The sequence below is a fragment of the Cydia amplana genome, chromosome 8 (genome assembly GCF_948474715.1).
Source record: "Cydia amplana chromosome 8, ilCydAmpl1.1, whole genome shotgun sequence".
NCBI lineage: Eukaryota > Metazoa > Arthropoda > Insecta > Lepidoptera > Tortricidae > Cydia > Cydia amplana.
In genome coordinates, this window is record NC_086076.1 from 19,680,689 (window position 1) to 19,696,584 (window position 15,896).

At 40.1% G+C, this 15,896-nt stretch overlaps 1 protein-coding gene across 1 annotated transcript; it reads left to right on the forward strand.

Annotated features, from left to right (window-relative positions):
• The first annotated feature begins 6,617 nt into the window (after positions 1–6,617).
• On the forward strand, positions 6,618–12,315 carry LOC134650126 (uncharacterized). Its single transcript, XM_063504961.1, has one exon. It carries the CDS (start codon positions 6,954–6,956, stop codon positions 12,162–12,164), a length of 5,211 nt encoding a protein of 1,736 aa, XP_063361031.1. The 5' UTR covers positions 6,618–6,953; the 3' UTR covers positions 12,165–12,315.
• The last annotated feature ends 3,581 nt before the right edge of the window (positions 12,316–15,896 follow it).

The window sequence follows — 15,896 nt, forward strand, 5'->3', positions numbered from 1 at the left end:
CTCATAGTAAAACAAAACATCGAGGAGCTATTAATTTAAAATTATACCCGTTAGGCGAAGACATAGAACATGAATTTTTGATCTATGACTTTGACCCCAAATATGCGGGAATGATAGGATGGGACCTGATTTTAAAGCTTAACGCAATAATTCATCCAAAAAAGTGTGAACTTATCATGCCAAACAAAATAATTCCAATTAGCATAGACTATCCGGAGAAAATCTCAAAAATCGATCCGCTCTCGGATAATCTAATTACATGTGTATCTAACAAACCGGACGGCGAATACTTTATCCCTGAAATCGGGACAAACACCGTCCTCATTAATTGTGCATTAGTGTCAGTGATAGATGGCAAATATAGATTAGGTGTCACAAACCTAAGTCCTAGGCCCCAAAAATTCAAAAATAATTTTGATAATTTCTTACAACCAATACCGAATAGATTAAAATCTGTATCGGAAGTATTAGACAACGTTAAAATAAACAAAACGGAAGCTAGTAAATTAACGATTCGAACGGATCACATGAATATGGAAGAAAAAGCTAAAATTACCAAGTTAGTACACGAATTTAAAGACGTGTTTCATACGGGTCAAGAGCCACTTACCTTTACCCATACAGTTAAACATAAATTACGTTTGACAGATGATACACCCATTTATGTGCGCAATTACAGGAAACCACCAAAACAACAAGAGGAAATAGACAAACAAGTTAACGAGTTACTTAAAAATGACATTATTCGTGAGTCTAATTCCCCTTGGAGTTGTCCTGTTCACATTGTACCTAAAAAACCTGACGCATCCGGTAAGGTTAAATGGCGCATGGTCATAGACTATAGGCAATTAAATGCAAAGACAATCGAAGATAAATATCCTCTGCCAAATATAGAGGAAATATTGGATAAATTAGGTAGAGCTCAGTACTTCACTACGCTAGACCTCGCGAGTGGGTACCATCAGATAGAAATGCACGAGGAAGATATCGAAAAAACTGCGTTTTCAACTAATCACGGACATTGGGAATTTTTACGCATGCCTTTTGGTTTAAAAAACGCTCCGGCTACATTTCAACGATTAATGGATTTAATATTACGCGACCTCTTATATAATACATGCCTCGTATATCTAGACGATATAATCATTTACTCAACTTCGTTGGACGAGCACATACAAAAATTACGAAAAGTATTTGAACGCTTGCGACAACATAATTTAAAAATACAACCAGATAAATCTGAGTTTCTTCAAAAACATGTAGAGTACTTAGGACACGAGTTAACACCTAACGGTCTAACACCTAACCAACGCAAAGTACAAGACATAGTTAATTTCCCAGTACCAAAAACCGAAAAAGAAATACGATCCTTTTTGGGATTGACAGGCTATTATAGGAGATTCATTAATAACTATGCTCAAATAACAAAACCATTGACTAAATGCTTAAAAAAACGCGCCAAGATTATAATAGATGATGAGTTTTTAAAGTCAGTACAGAAGCTAAAAGAATTAATTACCAACGAACCTATTTTAAAGTATCCAGATTTTGATCAACAATTTATTGTTACCACAGACGCTAGTGACATAGCGTTAGGAGCGGTTTTGTCTCAGAAAGAAGATAATGTCGAAAAACCAATCGCTTATGCATCTAGAACTTTATCTGATACAGAATCTAAATATTCTACAACTGAAAAAGAGCTACTTGCGATAGTTTGGGCTTGCAAACACTTTAGACCGTACTTATATGGTCGTAAGTTCATCATTTACACCGATCATAAACCTTTAACTTGGTTAATGTCTTTAAAAGACCCCAATTCTAGGTTAACTAGGTGGAGACTTCGACTAGCTGAATTCGACTTCGAAATAAAATACAAACAAGGCTCTATTAACTCGAACGCAGATGCTTTGTCACGGGTAAAAATTAATTTTAACGATAATGAATCAATATTAGCTCAGAACGGTAGCGACATGGATGAACAAATTAACTACAATGATAACCGCGAAGAAATCCAAACACAGCACTCACAAGATGACAACATACACCAGGGAATTCCTATTATGAATGATGTCATAAATAAAAAGCCACATCAAATTTATTTTAAACTACACAATAAATTAGATAATATAAACGTGCGAAAGGAAGACGGTAACGAAATCATAGAAGTTAGCCTGTATACATCTAAACGACCAGGAGAAGCACTCAGGAAACTTGCACGCGAGTATTTAAAACCAGGTATTCACTATTACGCTTTCTTTTACGTAGATGAATTATATCAAGAAATGGTAAAGATCCTCACTAAAGAACATAATCCTCAAATTCGTATAACTCGTTGTACTGAAATAGTGGAAACCGTAGTTGAAAAGGAAAAGCAAATCGATATCATAAAAAGTTATCACGAAGGAAAAACGAATCATCGCGGTATTACCGAAACTTTAATGCATATTAGTAGGAAATATTGGTGGAAAAATATTATGTCCGATATCCGCGAATATATTAATAACTGCTCTATTTGTAAGGCAGGCAAATACGAACGGCATCCAATGCGTCCACCAATGTTATTGCCACCAATAGCTTTGCGACCACTTAATCATATTTTTTGCGATGTTGTTGATATTGAAGGCAAGCTTTACTTATCTATAGTAGACGGATTCTCTCGTTTCGCAGTAGTTAAAAGATTAAAAGATAAAAATAGCTCAACAGTTATGTCAAAACTTCTTTCTTACTTTGCACACTATGGTGTCCCTGCAGAAATAACGACTGACGCAGGAAAAGAATTCGCACTACTTAAGGAATTAGTTAATTTATATCACATTAAGATTAATTTCACTACGCCTTATAATCCAGCATCACACGGGATCGTCGAAAGATTCCACTCAACGTTGAGAGAACATTGTCGATTGCTTAGTGAACAATATAAAAATAAACTACCGCACGATGACAAAATGAAACTCGCATTAATAGCATACAACAGCTCGATACAATCAGACACAAAATTAACTCCACATGAAATCTTATTTGGACATATCGAAACGGAACCTTTGTTTAACTTTCTCCATGATTCACAGTTGTTAAATACTCTATTGGAAAAATATAGAGAACATTTAAAAACGGTTTACGATTATATATACAAAATAAAACGGGATGCTCAAATAAAAAGAACAGACGAATATAATAAGAATACCGAATTACCAGCCCCAATAGTCGAAACTCACGAAAAAACTCCCAACCACTAATAAACAAGCTAACGTATTTTGTACTCGCCGAAAAACCTACATTCGCGACACAAAAGCCCCAAAAATATATTTGGATAGTCGAGGTAAACGACGAGCAGCAAATAAATTGAGGCCTGTTGTTGTTACAGGTTCCTCCAAGTCCAGGGTAGTCAACCCTACCAAATCAAGAAGTTAGAAAATCCCAATGGCATATACCTCGAAAAAATAGGACCAATTGCAGAAATAGAAGGCTACAGATATCTAACCAAAAGATGTAATCTAACCGAAATCCTTAACATCCTTAACAAATTAATGTCTAATAGATTTCAAACTGATAATTACCACATTAACAGTCTTTATACCCATTTATTAGGAAGATTAAAAGGATTAATGAACCAAAACGTTGGTCGATCCAAACGCGGCCTTATTGATGGTCTTGGAACAATTGTTAAATTTATAGCTGGAAACCCTGATGCGAATGATTTAAAAGAAATTAATAACAATATTCAAACCCTTACAAATAACCAAGAAACATTACTTAACAACTTAAACGAAACTATTAACAAAGTTGACTTAAGGCTTAAAAGCATTACAAAACGTTTAAACACTATGTACGAAGTAAGTTTTACTAATAAGGCAAATATTGATATTTTAACTACTTTTATATTAATGGAAGATATAATTAATATCTTAGAGTTAGGCATAACATTAGCTAAGCCAGGAATACCTTGTAAAGACATTTTTGAGGAGGCAAACAATGTAGAAGTCGATCGTATTATGGTTTACACTGTTAGTAATGTCATACACTTTGTTGCAAAAATAGCGGAAATTAAAGCTAAAAGTGGTAATGCATACAACCTCATCCCTTTCCCGACTCATGATGGTCTAATCCTCGAAATCCAAAAACCTTCAATCCTCATTAAAAACTCATGGTACGCCTACCCAAGTGCTGAACAATGCAAAGCTAAGAAAACCATGATGGTCTGCAAACACGTTTGGTGGAAGGACTCCAATAAAACACCTGACTGCATCCATCAAGCTCTGCTTCTCAAAAACAATCACACGTGCCTTACGACGAAACTAGAAGAAGAGGAAGCTATCACAACAATAAACGACGGCAATTTCCTGTTATACTCAAGAGGACCACAACGAGTAACCATCAATTGCAATGAAACGTTTTACGAAGTCATCCAAGGGCCATATAAACTACACCTTAATCCCGGCTGTGAACTACAGATGGCGAACCTATATACTAAAGTGATCTCGAAAACCAACAATCTATTCAAAGAAGAAGTCCAGCAGATACAGATGCACTTAGAACAAAAAACAGATAAGATCCAATATACGGATGAAGATTTACAAATACACCTGAAGCCATTAGAATCAACAATCAAATCAAACATACATCAACATATTTGGATACCCAGCGTGTGGAGCATAAGCATATTTATGTGCCTCATCGGGTGCGCCATATACCTCAAGTGCACCCAACGCCGCAGCAGCATCGAGAACACGGGCGTAACAAGCTACACCCTTAGTTCTCTCTTAAGGGGGGAGGAGTTAAGGAACGCTTCCCACGTATCCCCGACCTCCAGCAACACACCGTCGGCAAGACATTAAAGATTATCTTCAGCGTCGATAGAAGGAATGCAGACGCACCTAATGGGATAAACAAACGCACCCTTTGATACAAGTACAGGCGTATGTAATGCATCACCTATTTTATGGCGGTTGTCAATTAATGCCGCTCCCACGGGATCGACTCTTCATTATCTTAATGGCAGCGACAGCATAAACGCTCCAGAAACTTCTCATGGCCTACGTGACTCCAGACAACGCATCCCCACGGTTTCGGGATGAATATAAGCGGCAATCCCGACCAGCGGAAGACAGTTCTCATAGAGTTCTCATCGAGTCCTCATCTAGTTCGCATCCAGCGACCAGGCTACACGTGAGCTCCGAATCGCTCGGTGTACCGGTACACCCTCGCGCTTCTAAACTATATTGAATTAAACTCGTAATTTGTAAAATCAAATAAAGTAAATACCTCCTCATCGGTGTTTTATAAGAAGACCTCCGTTCTCTCAAGACACATAACTTAAGACAGAGTGACATTCGCTATAATATTAAGTATGGATTGATTGCAGAAATGTTATGTTTATTCGTATAGAACCATCTCAACAAAAAATACTTTTCTTTAAAAATAACCTACCACGCCACAGACAAACATACCAAGAGGTCGAATCTAATTTAACAATTTGTTATAGTTTCCGACTGGTTTTGATATGACCTTGACTCGTCTTGGTGGTGCCAACTCGCGCACGACTTTCACTTCATTTTACATGCACCAATCAGCGTGAGCGATCTTCAAGGTCGTGTCAAAACAAGATCAAACCCGTAACAAATAGTTAAACCTGAACCGGGCTAATAGGTACATGTCAACTATAACACCTTTTTTCTTGAGCGTTAAAAACTCGCTGATGTTAGCATCTTCGTTATCGTAGACAAGTGGGGTAGTGAGCCCATTCATGGGCATTATTGCCTTTTAAAGCGCGGAATGCGGTCCTATTTCACATTCTGCCGCGGCTGACACACGTCAGGGGGCCTATTTGAGAACGACAGAGCGATATGGGAGCGAGACGGGAGCGATATGGGTAGCGTCGGTGCCAATGATTTCAGTATGTGTCGTAGGTTAATGCTTTTGTTAAATTTAAGTTTGTAACCTTGAAAGTCATTGTCAATACTTACTTGAAAAGCATGGAGTTTTAGAATATTTGTTCATTTTGACAATTTTCTCTACTCTTAAGTATGTTTAAAATTCATTTATTTAACTACGTCTAAGTCCGTCGCGTTTTTGCCTGCTTGACTTGCTTATTGACTTACCAGACGCGCATTTGTCATCAATACACGGCGCAGGCGCGAGGCTTCATAGATAGCTGTCACTTCACTTCATGGCGAGGCGAACGTCAACCACTGAACAAATTAATATGGACAGTCAGCTGCAGAGATAGGTGACCCCCCCCCTGCTAACACATTTCTAAGCAGGGTAGTCGTGCGTGAGATACGCGATACGCGGCAATCACCGAGACGATCGTCAACGGTCGTATCAAAACCAGTTCAGACCAATAACAAATGGTTATACCTACATTAAAATTGACGTCCTTTACGGTTGTGTTAGGGCCGATACAGACGGACTGCAATCCGACTGCAACTTGTATGAGAACGACGACGTTGCAGTTGGCATGCAGTCGGCGTGCAACATTTGCATTTGCTTTACGTCCCTAACTCTTAAATACGACCACGTCTAACGTCTTAGGTAGGTAAATAAAAAATCGTAAAATCGAACGAGGCGACTTAGTGTTTAGACAAATATACGCACAGACACACATGCATGTCTCCCGTTAGATAGATCGATGCCTATGTAAGCCAGTTCAGTTGCAAATAAACCATCGCTGTGATCATACGCAAATTTCTTTAATTTTTGAGAGTATTCAATACAGAACCTTATAGCTATCGAAACATGGTCCATAATCGAACCGGATGCGAATCGAAAGAATAATAAGATAATCACCGGCCGGCGACAGCGGCGATACCTGGATCGAGTGCAAAGTGCAGTTGTTTACATAAAAACATTGGAATTCTCGGCTACGCGGCGGTGATTGTTATTATAGTCGTGAGTTATAAGAGTGAATAACTTTGTTGTTTTGGGACTTATAACGTTATTTGTTGTTAATCGACATGGCTACAGTATCAATCGACGAAGTTTCGGTGCAATTAGAAGATATATACAACAGTATCAAGAAAGCGGAAATTAATTACAAAAAATGCCCTAAGGACAGGTTAACCCTTGGTTACGTAAAGGTGCGCATCCAATATATTGACGAGTACTGGTCATCATTTAAACAATTACATTCCGAGTTACTAAAAATATCAACTACGGAACAAAGGCAATCTCTGTTATACTTCGTCGAGAATTATTACGATAAATGTGAAGAAAAATACTTGAATCTCAAAACTACGCTTCAAGACCTGTTGGACTTTAACACACCTACACCGGCTGGCACACCCATGAATATTTCGTCAGGTTCTGGAGATATTAGGACAGTAATGGATGTGAAATTACCTCGTTTGGAGTTACCGAAATTTTCTGGTGTTTATGAGGAATGGCAGGCATTTGAAGATATTTTTACATCAATAATTCACAACAACCAGTCATTGAGTGACGTACAGCGGTTTTATTACCTAAAGTCTTGTCTAATCGGAGAAGCCAGCACAACATTGAAGCATTATAAAGTAGTGGAGAAGAATTACAGACCCGCGTGGGATACATTGAAGAAACGTTACAGTCATAAACGTCTTGTGGTCAATGCAATTCTAAAAAGGCTGTTTTCATCAAAAAAAATGCTGAGTCAATCTCCTAGCCTGTTGAAAACATTAGTTGACAATATGAAAGAGTGCCTTCACAGCTTTAAAGGTCTGTCGATTAACACTGATTCTTGGGATCCCATGCTAATATTCTTAGCGACTCAAAAATTGGATCCAGAGAGCCACAAACAATGGGAGGAGCACGTGAGCCTGCAAGAGACCGGGGAGCTGCCTACCATCAATGAATTGTTTCACTTTTTGGAGAATAAAATACATACATTGGAACTTACGTCTGCAGCGTCGTCGCAAGCCAAGACTGTTAAAGAACGAGCATTTCACGCCAGTACTATATCCGAAAAAAATTGTCTTTTCTGTCAAGAGGCTCATGCTTTATGCCATTGCAAGCAATTTGGGAAATTAGATCCAAGCGAAAGAAGCGAGTTTGCTAAGAATCAAAAATTGTGCTATAATTGTCTCCTGCCAGGACACTCAGTGCTGTTCTGTAGACTAAGGGTATCCTGCAAGGTCTGCCATCGTCGACACCATTCACTCCTCCATCAAGGTAACTTTCAAGGAGTGACGTCAGCAACTGAAGAGAATAAGACAACTGACGTTTCTGCACATGCCAAAATGGAAGAAATCAACGACGAGAGCCAAAACGATGATGAAGAATTAGAAGATATAGTGGCCAATTTTGCAGCAGATGAATCAGCTGGGCTATTGGCTACGGCTATAGTACCGGTACGAGATGCGACTGGAAGGGTGGTCCTGCTGCGAGCGTTGGTGGATAAAGGATCACAAGCGACGTTTATCACGGAAAGGGCAGCTCAACTATTTAAAGTGAAGAGGGAGTCTGTTAGAGGAAGAATTACGGGCGTTGGCGAAACCAACATGAGGGTTAATCATACCGTCCAATTAGATGTTCTTTCACGATATGAGAATGAATTTAACCTCAATGTAAAGATGTATGTCATGCCTACGCGAGTAACAAAGGTGCTGCCATCCCAAAGGGTACCTATAAATGAAGAGTCCGGTGATTGGGCGCATTTGAAAGATCTCCCTCTAGCAGATCCGACATTTGACAAACCTGGAAGAATCGATTTGCTTCTAGGAGTGAAGGTGTACGCACGAATCTTAAAAGAAAAAATCATCAAGGGTCCACCAGGAAAGCCGATTGCTCAACTTACCAGCCTGGGTTGGATTATCTTCGGAGAAATTGATGAATCAAACACTCAAGAGGATGTAATAGCAATGCATCATCACTTAGACCTGGATAATATGGTGAAAAACATGTGGGAGTTAGAAGCACCTTTTAAACGAGCATATACAGCAGACGAAAGACTCTGTGAAGAAATATATGACACACTTCATTCCAGGACGGAAGATGGGAGGTATGTGGTGAAGCTACCTATGAAAAATAAACAGCCTCAAGCAACACAAGGTGATACCAGAAGCATAGCTATGAAACGACTTAAGCAGTTAGAATCACGTTTCGATAGGATGCCTCAATTGAAAACGGAATATACCAGAGTGCTTGACGAGTACCTAGCCATGAATCATATGGAGGAGGTTCCAGAAGAGGAAATGGAAGATCCAGCTGTCTATCTATCGCACCACGCTATAATTAGAGAGGAGAAAGAGACAACGAAATGTAGAGTCGTCTTTGACGCGTCAGCCAAGGGTTCCAACGACAAATCATTAAACGATGATTTACTGGTCGGACCCCAGCTACAAGAAGACTTGCGAAACATCATCATGCGTTGGAGGATGAGAAAGGTATGTTATGTGGCCGATGTGGAGAAAATGTACCGCCAAATACTGGTAACAAAGTCGGACACCAACTATCAACGACTACTATGGCGTAATAATACACAAGAAGACATCAAAGATTATCGCCTGCTTCGAGTTACCTTTGGGACAGCATCGGCCCCGTATTTAGCCGTCAAGACGCTTCATCAGATAGCTCTGGATGAAGGCAAGGACCAACCTAATGCGGCAAGAGTCATTAAGGAGGACTTCTATATGGATGATTTGATATCAGGGAATGACAATGTGGATGAGGCCATAACCACAGCACGGGAAGTAAAGCGCATACTGCAACGAGGAGGGTTTCACTTACAAAAATGGACATCAAACAAACGAGAGTTCCTGGAGCAAATTGAAGCGTCACAGCGAAGCTCGCGAGTTAAGATGGATATCAAGTTAGATGGAACGATTCAAGCATTGGGACTATCCTGGAATGTGGGCAACGACACTTTTCAATATTCATTAGAGCTACCCGCCATTCCTGGAATTGTAACCAAACGAAACATACTCGCTCAAGTACAACGATTATTTGATCCTCTTGGTTGGTTAGCTCCTGCAATTCTACCAGCCAAGGGTTTAATACAACAATTATGGCTTCAAGGTATTAGCTGGGATGAGGAAGTTAGTGCAGATGTTAAGCAAAAATGGATTAACTTACGTCAAAGCTTTGATTACCTCTGCGATATCGAAGTAGAGCGATGGGTATATACGACTCAACGGAATTTGCACGCAGTTTCCGTGCACGGGTACTGTGATGCATCCACAAAGGCATATGGAGCTGTGGCTTACCTCAGAGTTGAGACAGAAGAAGGAGAAATAAGAACAGGAATAATTGCTGCCAAAACACGCGTCGCACCTGTGAAACCAGTATCTCTTCCAAGACTGGAACTGTGTGCTGCGGTGCTCCTGTCTAGACTACTTAAACAAGTAAAAGAAGCAATGAGAATACCAGATACTCACATATATGCCTGGACAGATTCTTCCGTAGTGCTATCATGGCTATTGGGTGACCCTGGAAGGTGGAATGTATTTGTCAGCAATCGAGTCGTCGAGATATTAGACAACATTAGCAATCAAAGGTGGTACCATGTTGCCTCTGAAGATAACCCAGCAGACATTGCGAGTAGAGGGACAACCCTACAAATACTAGCACAAGATCAAAAATGGTGGAAGGGCCCGAAGTGGCTGCAGACGGACGACATTCCATATAGAAGACCTGAAATAAAAGAAACAGAATTAGAAAGAAAGAGAAATATACAAGTAAATGTGAATATCGAAAGTGAAGAAACTGGAATTAAATTTGAAGAGTTTGATACATTGTCAGAGCTGATGAAGACGGTTGTTTATAGCTTGCGGTTCCTTAACAGTAAGAAGACCCCTGAAAACATACAAAAGACATTAACAACTATAGAACTCGAAGATGCTTTAATAAGATGTATAAAAATAGTACAAAGAAGAGAGTTTGGTGCGGAGCTAGACAATCTAATGAAAGGCAAAGATGTAAAAAGGGATAGCGCAATAAAAGGGTTGCATCCTTATCTTGATGAGAAAAATGTTCTCAGGGTAGGCGGAAGGCTTAGGAATGCTGACCTTCCTGAAGGAAGAAAACATCCTATTATACTTAATAGTAGAAATGCTTTGGCACTGTTAATAATAGCAGATGCTCACCAGAAAACGCTGCATGGCACGATGCCGTTAATGTTTGTCTATCTACGTTCAAAATACTGGATCCTCAGAGTTAAAAATGCAATTAAAGCACATGTTCACAACTGTGTTGTCTGCGCCAGACAAAGAGCGGTTACACGGACACAGATTATGGGAGACCTACCTAAAGTTCGCATAACGCAAGCCCGACCATTCTTACATAGCGGAGTGGATTTTGCTGGGCCAATACAAGTTTTGATGTCAAGAGGTAGGGGAGCAAAATCTAATAAGGCCTATATCGCAATTTTTGTCTGCATGGTCGTTAAATGCATTCATCTCGAACTGGTTGGCGATATGACCTCCGAATCCTTCATAGGAGCCTTCAAGCGTTTTGTTGCTCGTCGAGGAAGATGCACACACCTATGGAGTGATCAAGGGCGCAACTTTGTCGGCGCCGACAAAGACTTAACCATAGCATGGAAAGAAACAAATTTACAACTCCCAGAGCGGTTAAGTAGCCTACTTGCTGACGATGGAACGCAATGGCACTTCATACCCCCATATAGCCCAAACTTTGGAGGTCTTTGGGAGGCTGGTGTGAAATCAGTAAAGTTCCATTTAAAAAGAATACTCACCGCCAATCTCACCTTTGAAGAGTTAAGCACGACGTTATGTGAGATTGAAGCGTGTTTGAACAGTCGGCCGTTGATTCCTGTGGATACCACCGACCCAGATGTCGAAGTACTCACACCTGGACATTTTCTGATCGGCGAGGCGCCAGTTACAATACCTAACCCTGATTTACGAGAGATCAACACCAACAGGTTATCACGTTGGCAATTCACCCAAAAACTCGTTAGAGACTTCTGGCATAAGTGGCAAAATGAATATCTCTCCCGTCTTCAAGAAAGGCCAAAATGGTTAAAACGAGAACGTGAATTCGACCTCGGCGATATTGTATTGATAAAGGACGATCAACTTCCACCAGGAAAATGGTCACTTGGTCGGGTGCTAGACAAGCACCCAGGTCCGGATGGCGTGACTCGTGTCTATAGTGTGCGGTGTCGCGGGGACGTTACCAAACGTTCAGTGTCAAAATTGTGTGAACTGCCTGTTAATGCTAACGAACAATAATTGTGATTTTGCATTATTTGTTGCATGATTGTTTTGTGTTATGTTATGTACCAAAAATGCCCTTGAGTCTTTACTTTACAGAAATTTTAAGTAATTTCTCGTATAAGAATTGAACAAATATCACGAATTACTTACTTATAACTATTGTTAGTTCGTTGAATAATTTTACGGTTACGGTCAATGTTAGTAGGTCTCACAACAACAGTTTAAATTTAATTATTGTTAGTTCATTTATCTTGTTTATTATGTATTCCGACGGGCTTTGATATGCTCTTACCCTTTATTTTCTTATAAGTAAACTTGTAAGAGCGAACATGCATGTGTAGGTAATCGCCTATGCCTGCAACTTAGATGTAAGACTATTTGAATTCGTCGGTAAATAATTAAGTAATTGTCTTTTGATTATGCCTGAGTGAAAAAAATGTATTTTTTGGTAGGCGGCATGTTTAGACAAATATACGCACAGACACACATGCATGTCTCCCGTTAGATAGATCGATGCCTATGTAAGCCAGTTCAGTTGCAAATAAACCATCGCTGTGATCATACGCAAATTTCTTTAATTTTTGAGAGTATTCAATACAGAACCTTATAGCTATCGAAACACTTAGCAATAGATAATATACCTACATAAAATTGTGTAAAAATATATATGGATCTCCAGATGACAGATTCACTGGTTAGCCTTATATTGAGCGTTTGGCTCGCCTAAGCTTATTGGTAAGCGATCGTACTAATGCCAGGCAACAGATTTATCGATCGCGCTGCTCGGTAAAAAGCTAGTCAAGTCCGTTTAGAATTGTTTTTATGACGACACAAGCTTGGTTGTCGAGGGCTAAAGGTAGCTTCGATTGCTGGTAATAAAGGACTGAGTGATGAATGTTATGTGCATGAATAGTTGAATATCTCGGTATTTATTGTTGCCTATATTAGGTAATATTTATTTTGCTGTTTTCCCACGTCACGTGGCATTAGTAGAGGTATTGTGCTACAAGAGATTTATTAGGCCCCTTTCGTAAATCAAACATGAAATAAATAAATACCTACTAATTATTAGGTTGTTTGTTTTCATCATATTTGTAAAGCATGCTGAACGCTTTGGACGATAGATTGACTCTATTAACTCCATAAATAGATAGGTAGGTACATAGGTTGGCTGGAAGAGATCCCTCATAAGGATAAGTTCGCGTTCGTAAAGTGTTTATTACTTACTTAATACTTTAAGTAGGTATAAAATATCTTTATTTCAGAACCTTAAATTCCATACAACATTGTTGGTTAGTAAACAAGGTACAGTTCGCTATAGTTCGTTCGTACTAGTTCGTTAGTAACATTCAAAATATATAATACTTATAGATGATGATGATGTTTTCATATAACTTTCTCAACACTTTGAAGGCTCTCCAACTTACACATTTGGCCATGTAGTACTTACCTAGGTACTTACACAAAAATAGGTAGGTAAGAATATTATGTCAGACGCTTCAATTTAATATGAAATAAGTAGTTGTACTCGCGACATTGCGAAGCCAGTATTACTTCGTATAAGGCACCCAGCCCGCGCTGCGTCGCGTAAATAAGCACCCTCAAAATAGCGAATGCAGTGCACAAGTTCGCTCGCATGGTTGCTGTAGATTGCGCGCTTTATGCGAGCCTTGCATAACTTGCGACAGTCTGGCGAGCAGTGTAAAGCAAACATGCAGACACTCGCTTCGCTAGATGTGCATGTAAAAATGCGTCCCAGCGTTCTGCATTCGCGGGGCTATGATACAATATTACTTATACGGATTCTGCTCATTGCTCAACTGCAATGGAGCGTCTATAATCGCCGATTGAGAACACATGCATTTCGGAGATTTATTCACTGTGGTTTTGATTGAGATTGTACAAATCACATTGAGATGAACGCATTTGCAAGGGCTTGCAAAGATCTTTGTACAAAATTCGTCTATGTGTAGATATAGTGTAGGTACTTAAGGGCTATATAGAGACTCCTCAACTTCCACCGTGATCACCTTTTCCCTGTAAGGTTATATAATTATGGAACTGCTCACAAAATGTCGCGAAAATAGGTTGAAAAATTCCCACTGAAACTGCTAGCTCGGTCAACATTGGCCAGGTTATACCTACCATAGACTTTGTACAGTCGTATCCAAAAGTGTCCCGTGTCCGGGCGTGCCGCGTCACCATAACTCAGGCCGAAGTGGACTGAATCAATCAGCCGCGCGGCCGCCTCGTGATCTATACGCCGCGTAATGGCACCAGTGATTGATCCAGCTACACTCACACGATCGACGCGAGCGCAGCTCTTCCGGTTACCCACTCTGCGGCCTTTCTGTGCTTTGTATACTAGTCATTAAGGCTTATTTTTGATAAACGTGGTGTTTTTTGGAGATACAGCAGCTATACTTTAATTAAACGTACATAAATTACAGCACGCCGGTAAATCACTCGACGCAGACGGAGGGGACAAAAGAAAAAGGAATGTATAGTAAGATTAGAACATGCGTGCAAGCATGCATTGATACCTTCATAATATGAATTATTTATTGATATTATAAATCATGATTAAAACGATTCCAGAGTAAGAATTGTTTGAGTGCTAAATATACCTATTACCAAAATGAGTTCACATGACTAAAGACTAGATGAATCGTTTCGTGAAATGGCCGACATTGCTGTCAAATTTGACGTGATCTGTCATTTCGTGTGTGATGCGATCTTTCAGCGCATATCTGCGTTGGCTATAATTACCGCTGAATGGCGGGTGGGGGGCGGTGGAGGGGCGGGGACTTCAAACGCGCGGCGCTGGCATTCTAGCGCGCTGCCGACTGCGCGGGAGCACGGGCAGGGATACAGGGCTGCCTCTTGCTGCTCCACAAGCGTCACCGTCAAACGTACCAGACCTAAACATTTCTTAGTCAGATATCATATCATACCAGGAATTACAACCAGACCGGAAACATTCTGTTCTAGTTTTTTGGTGGGGTAAATATAGGTAAGACACGGGTAAAAATAAGACTAAGTTTTTAACTCTTAAAAACTTATTCTACTTTATTTCCATTCCATTTAAAAAATAGAGCCAGTCGAACCCGATGTTCCATAACGTGGGCCCTAGGACGGAACCCTGAGCGACCCGCGGTGCTCCACTACGAGGCGGAGCCGGCAGTTGTTCGTGGTTTTAGATGGTAGTGCTGCTACTAGTTAGTCCGTCATCCCAACTGGTTTCCCCGGACCAGTATGTGTAAACTCTAGAGATGGGTAACTCAGGAGTGATAGATAAAAAAGATATATATCTTTCTCTTTTCATGAATCACTCTTCTTGTCTTTACGAATCCGAATGTATCAGTATATCCGTACAGCTCTCACTCCCTCGGCAACAATTTGCTAAAGCGATAAGCGATCTTTCGGTCGCGCGTCAACCGAAGTAACACGAAGAAGCGACAGTGGTCGTTCGGGCGAGTTCGGACGCGTCTTGCGCTAAATATTCCGCGAGAAGTATATACATTAAGTAGTCTTTCTCGCTCGCTACTACTACTACTCTCTCTCTCTCACTCACTCATAAGATGACGCAAAGTCAGCAAGTGCCGTGCCTATACAGTTGCGAGCGGGACAACTGATACATACGGATATAAAGATATAAAAGAGTGATACATATCCCAGTGACAGAAAGATATATATCAGTCTTTTCTTTCTACTGACACATTTCGCCCATCCCTAGTAAACTCATCT

Bases quoted from the DNA above. Each gene is read 5' to 3' on its own strand.
- LOC134650126 (XM_063504961.1), top strand. From the start codon at position 6,954: ATGGCTACAGTATCAATCGACGAAGTTTCGGTGCAATTAGAAGATATA.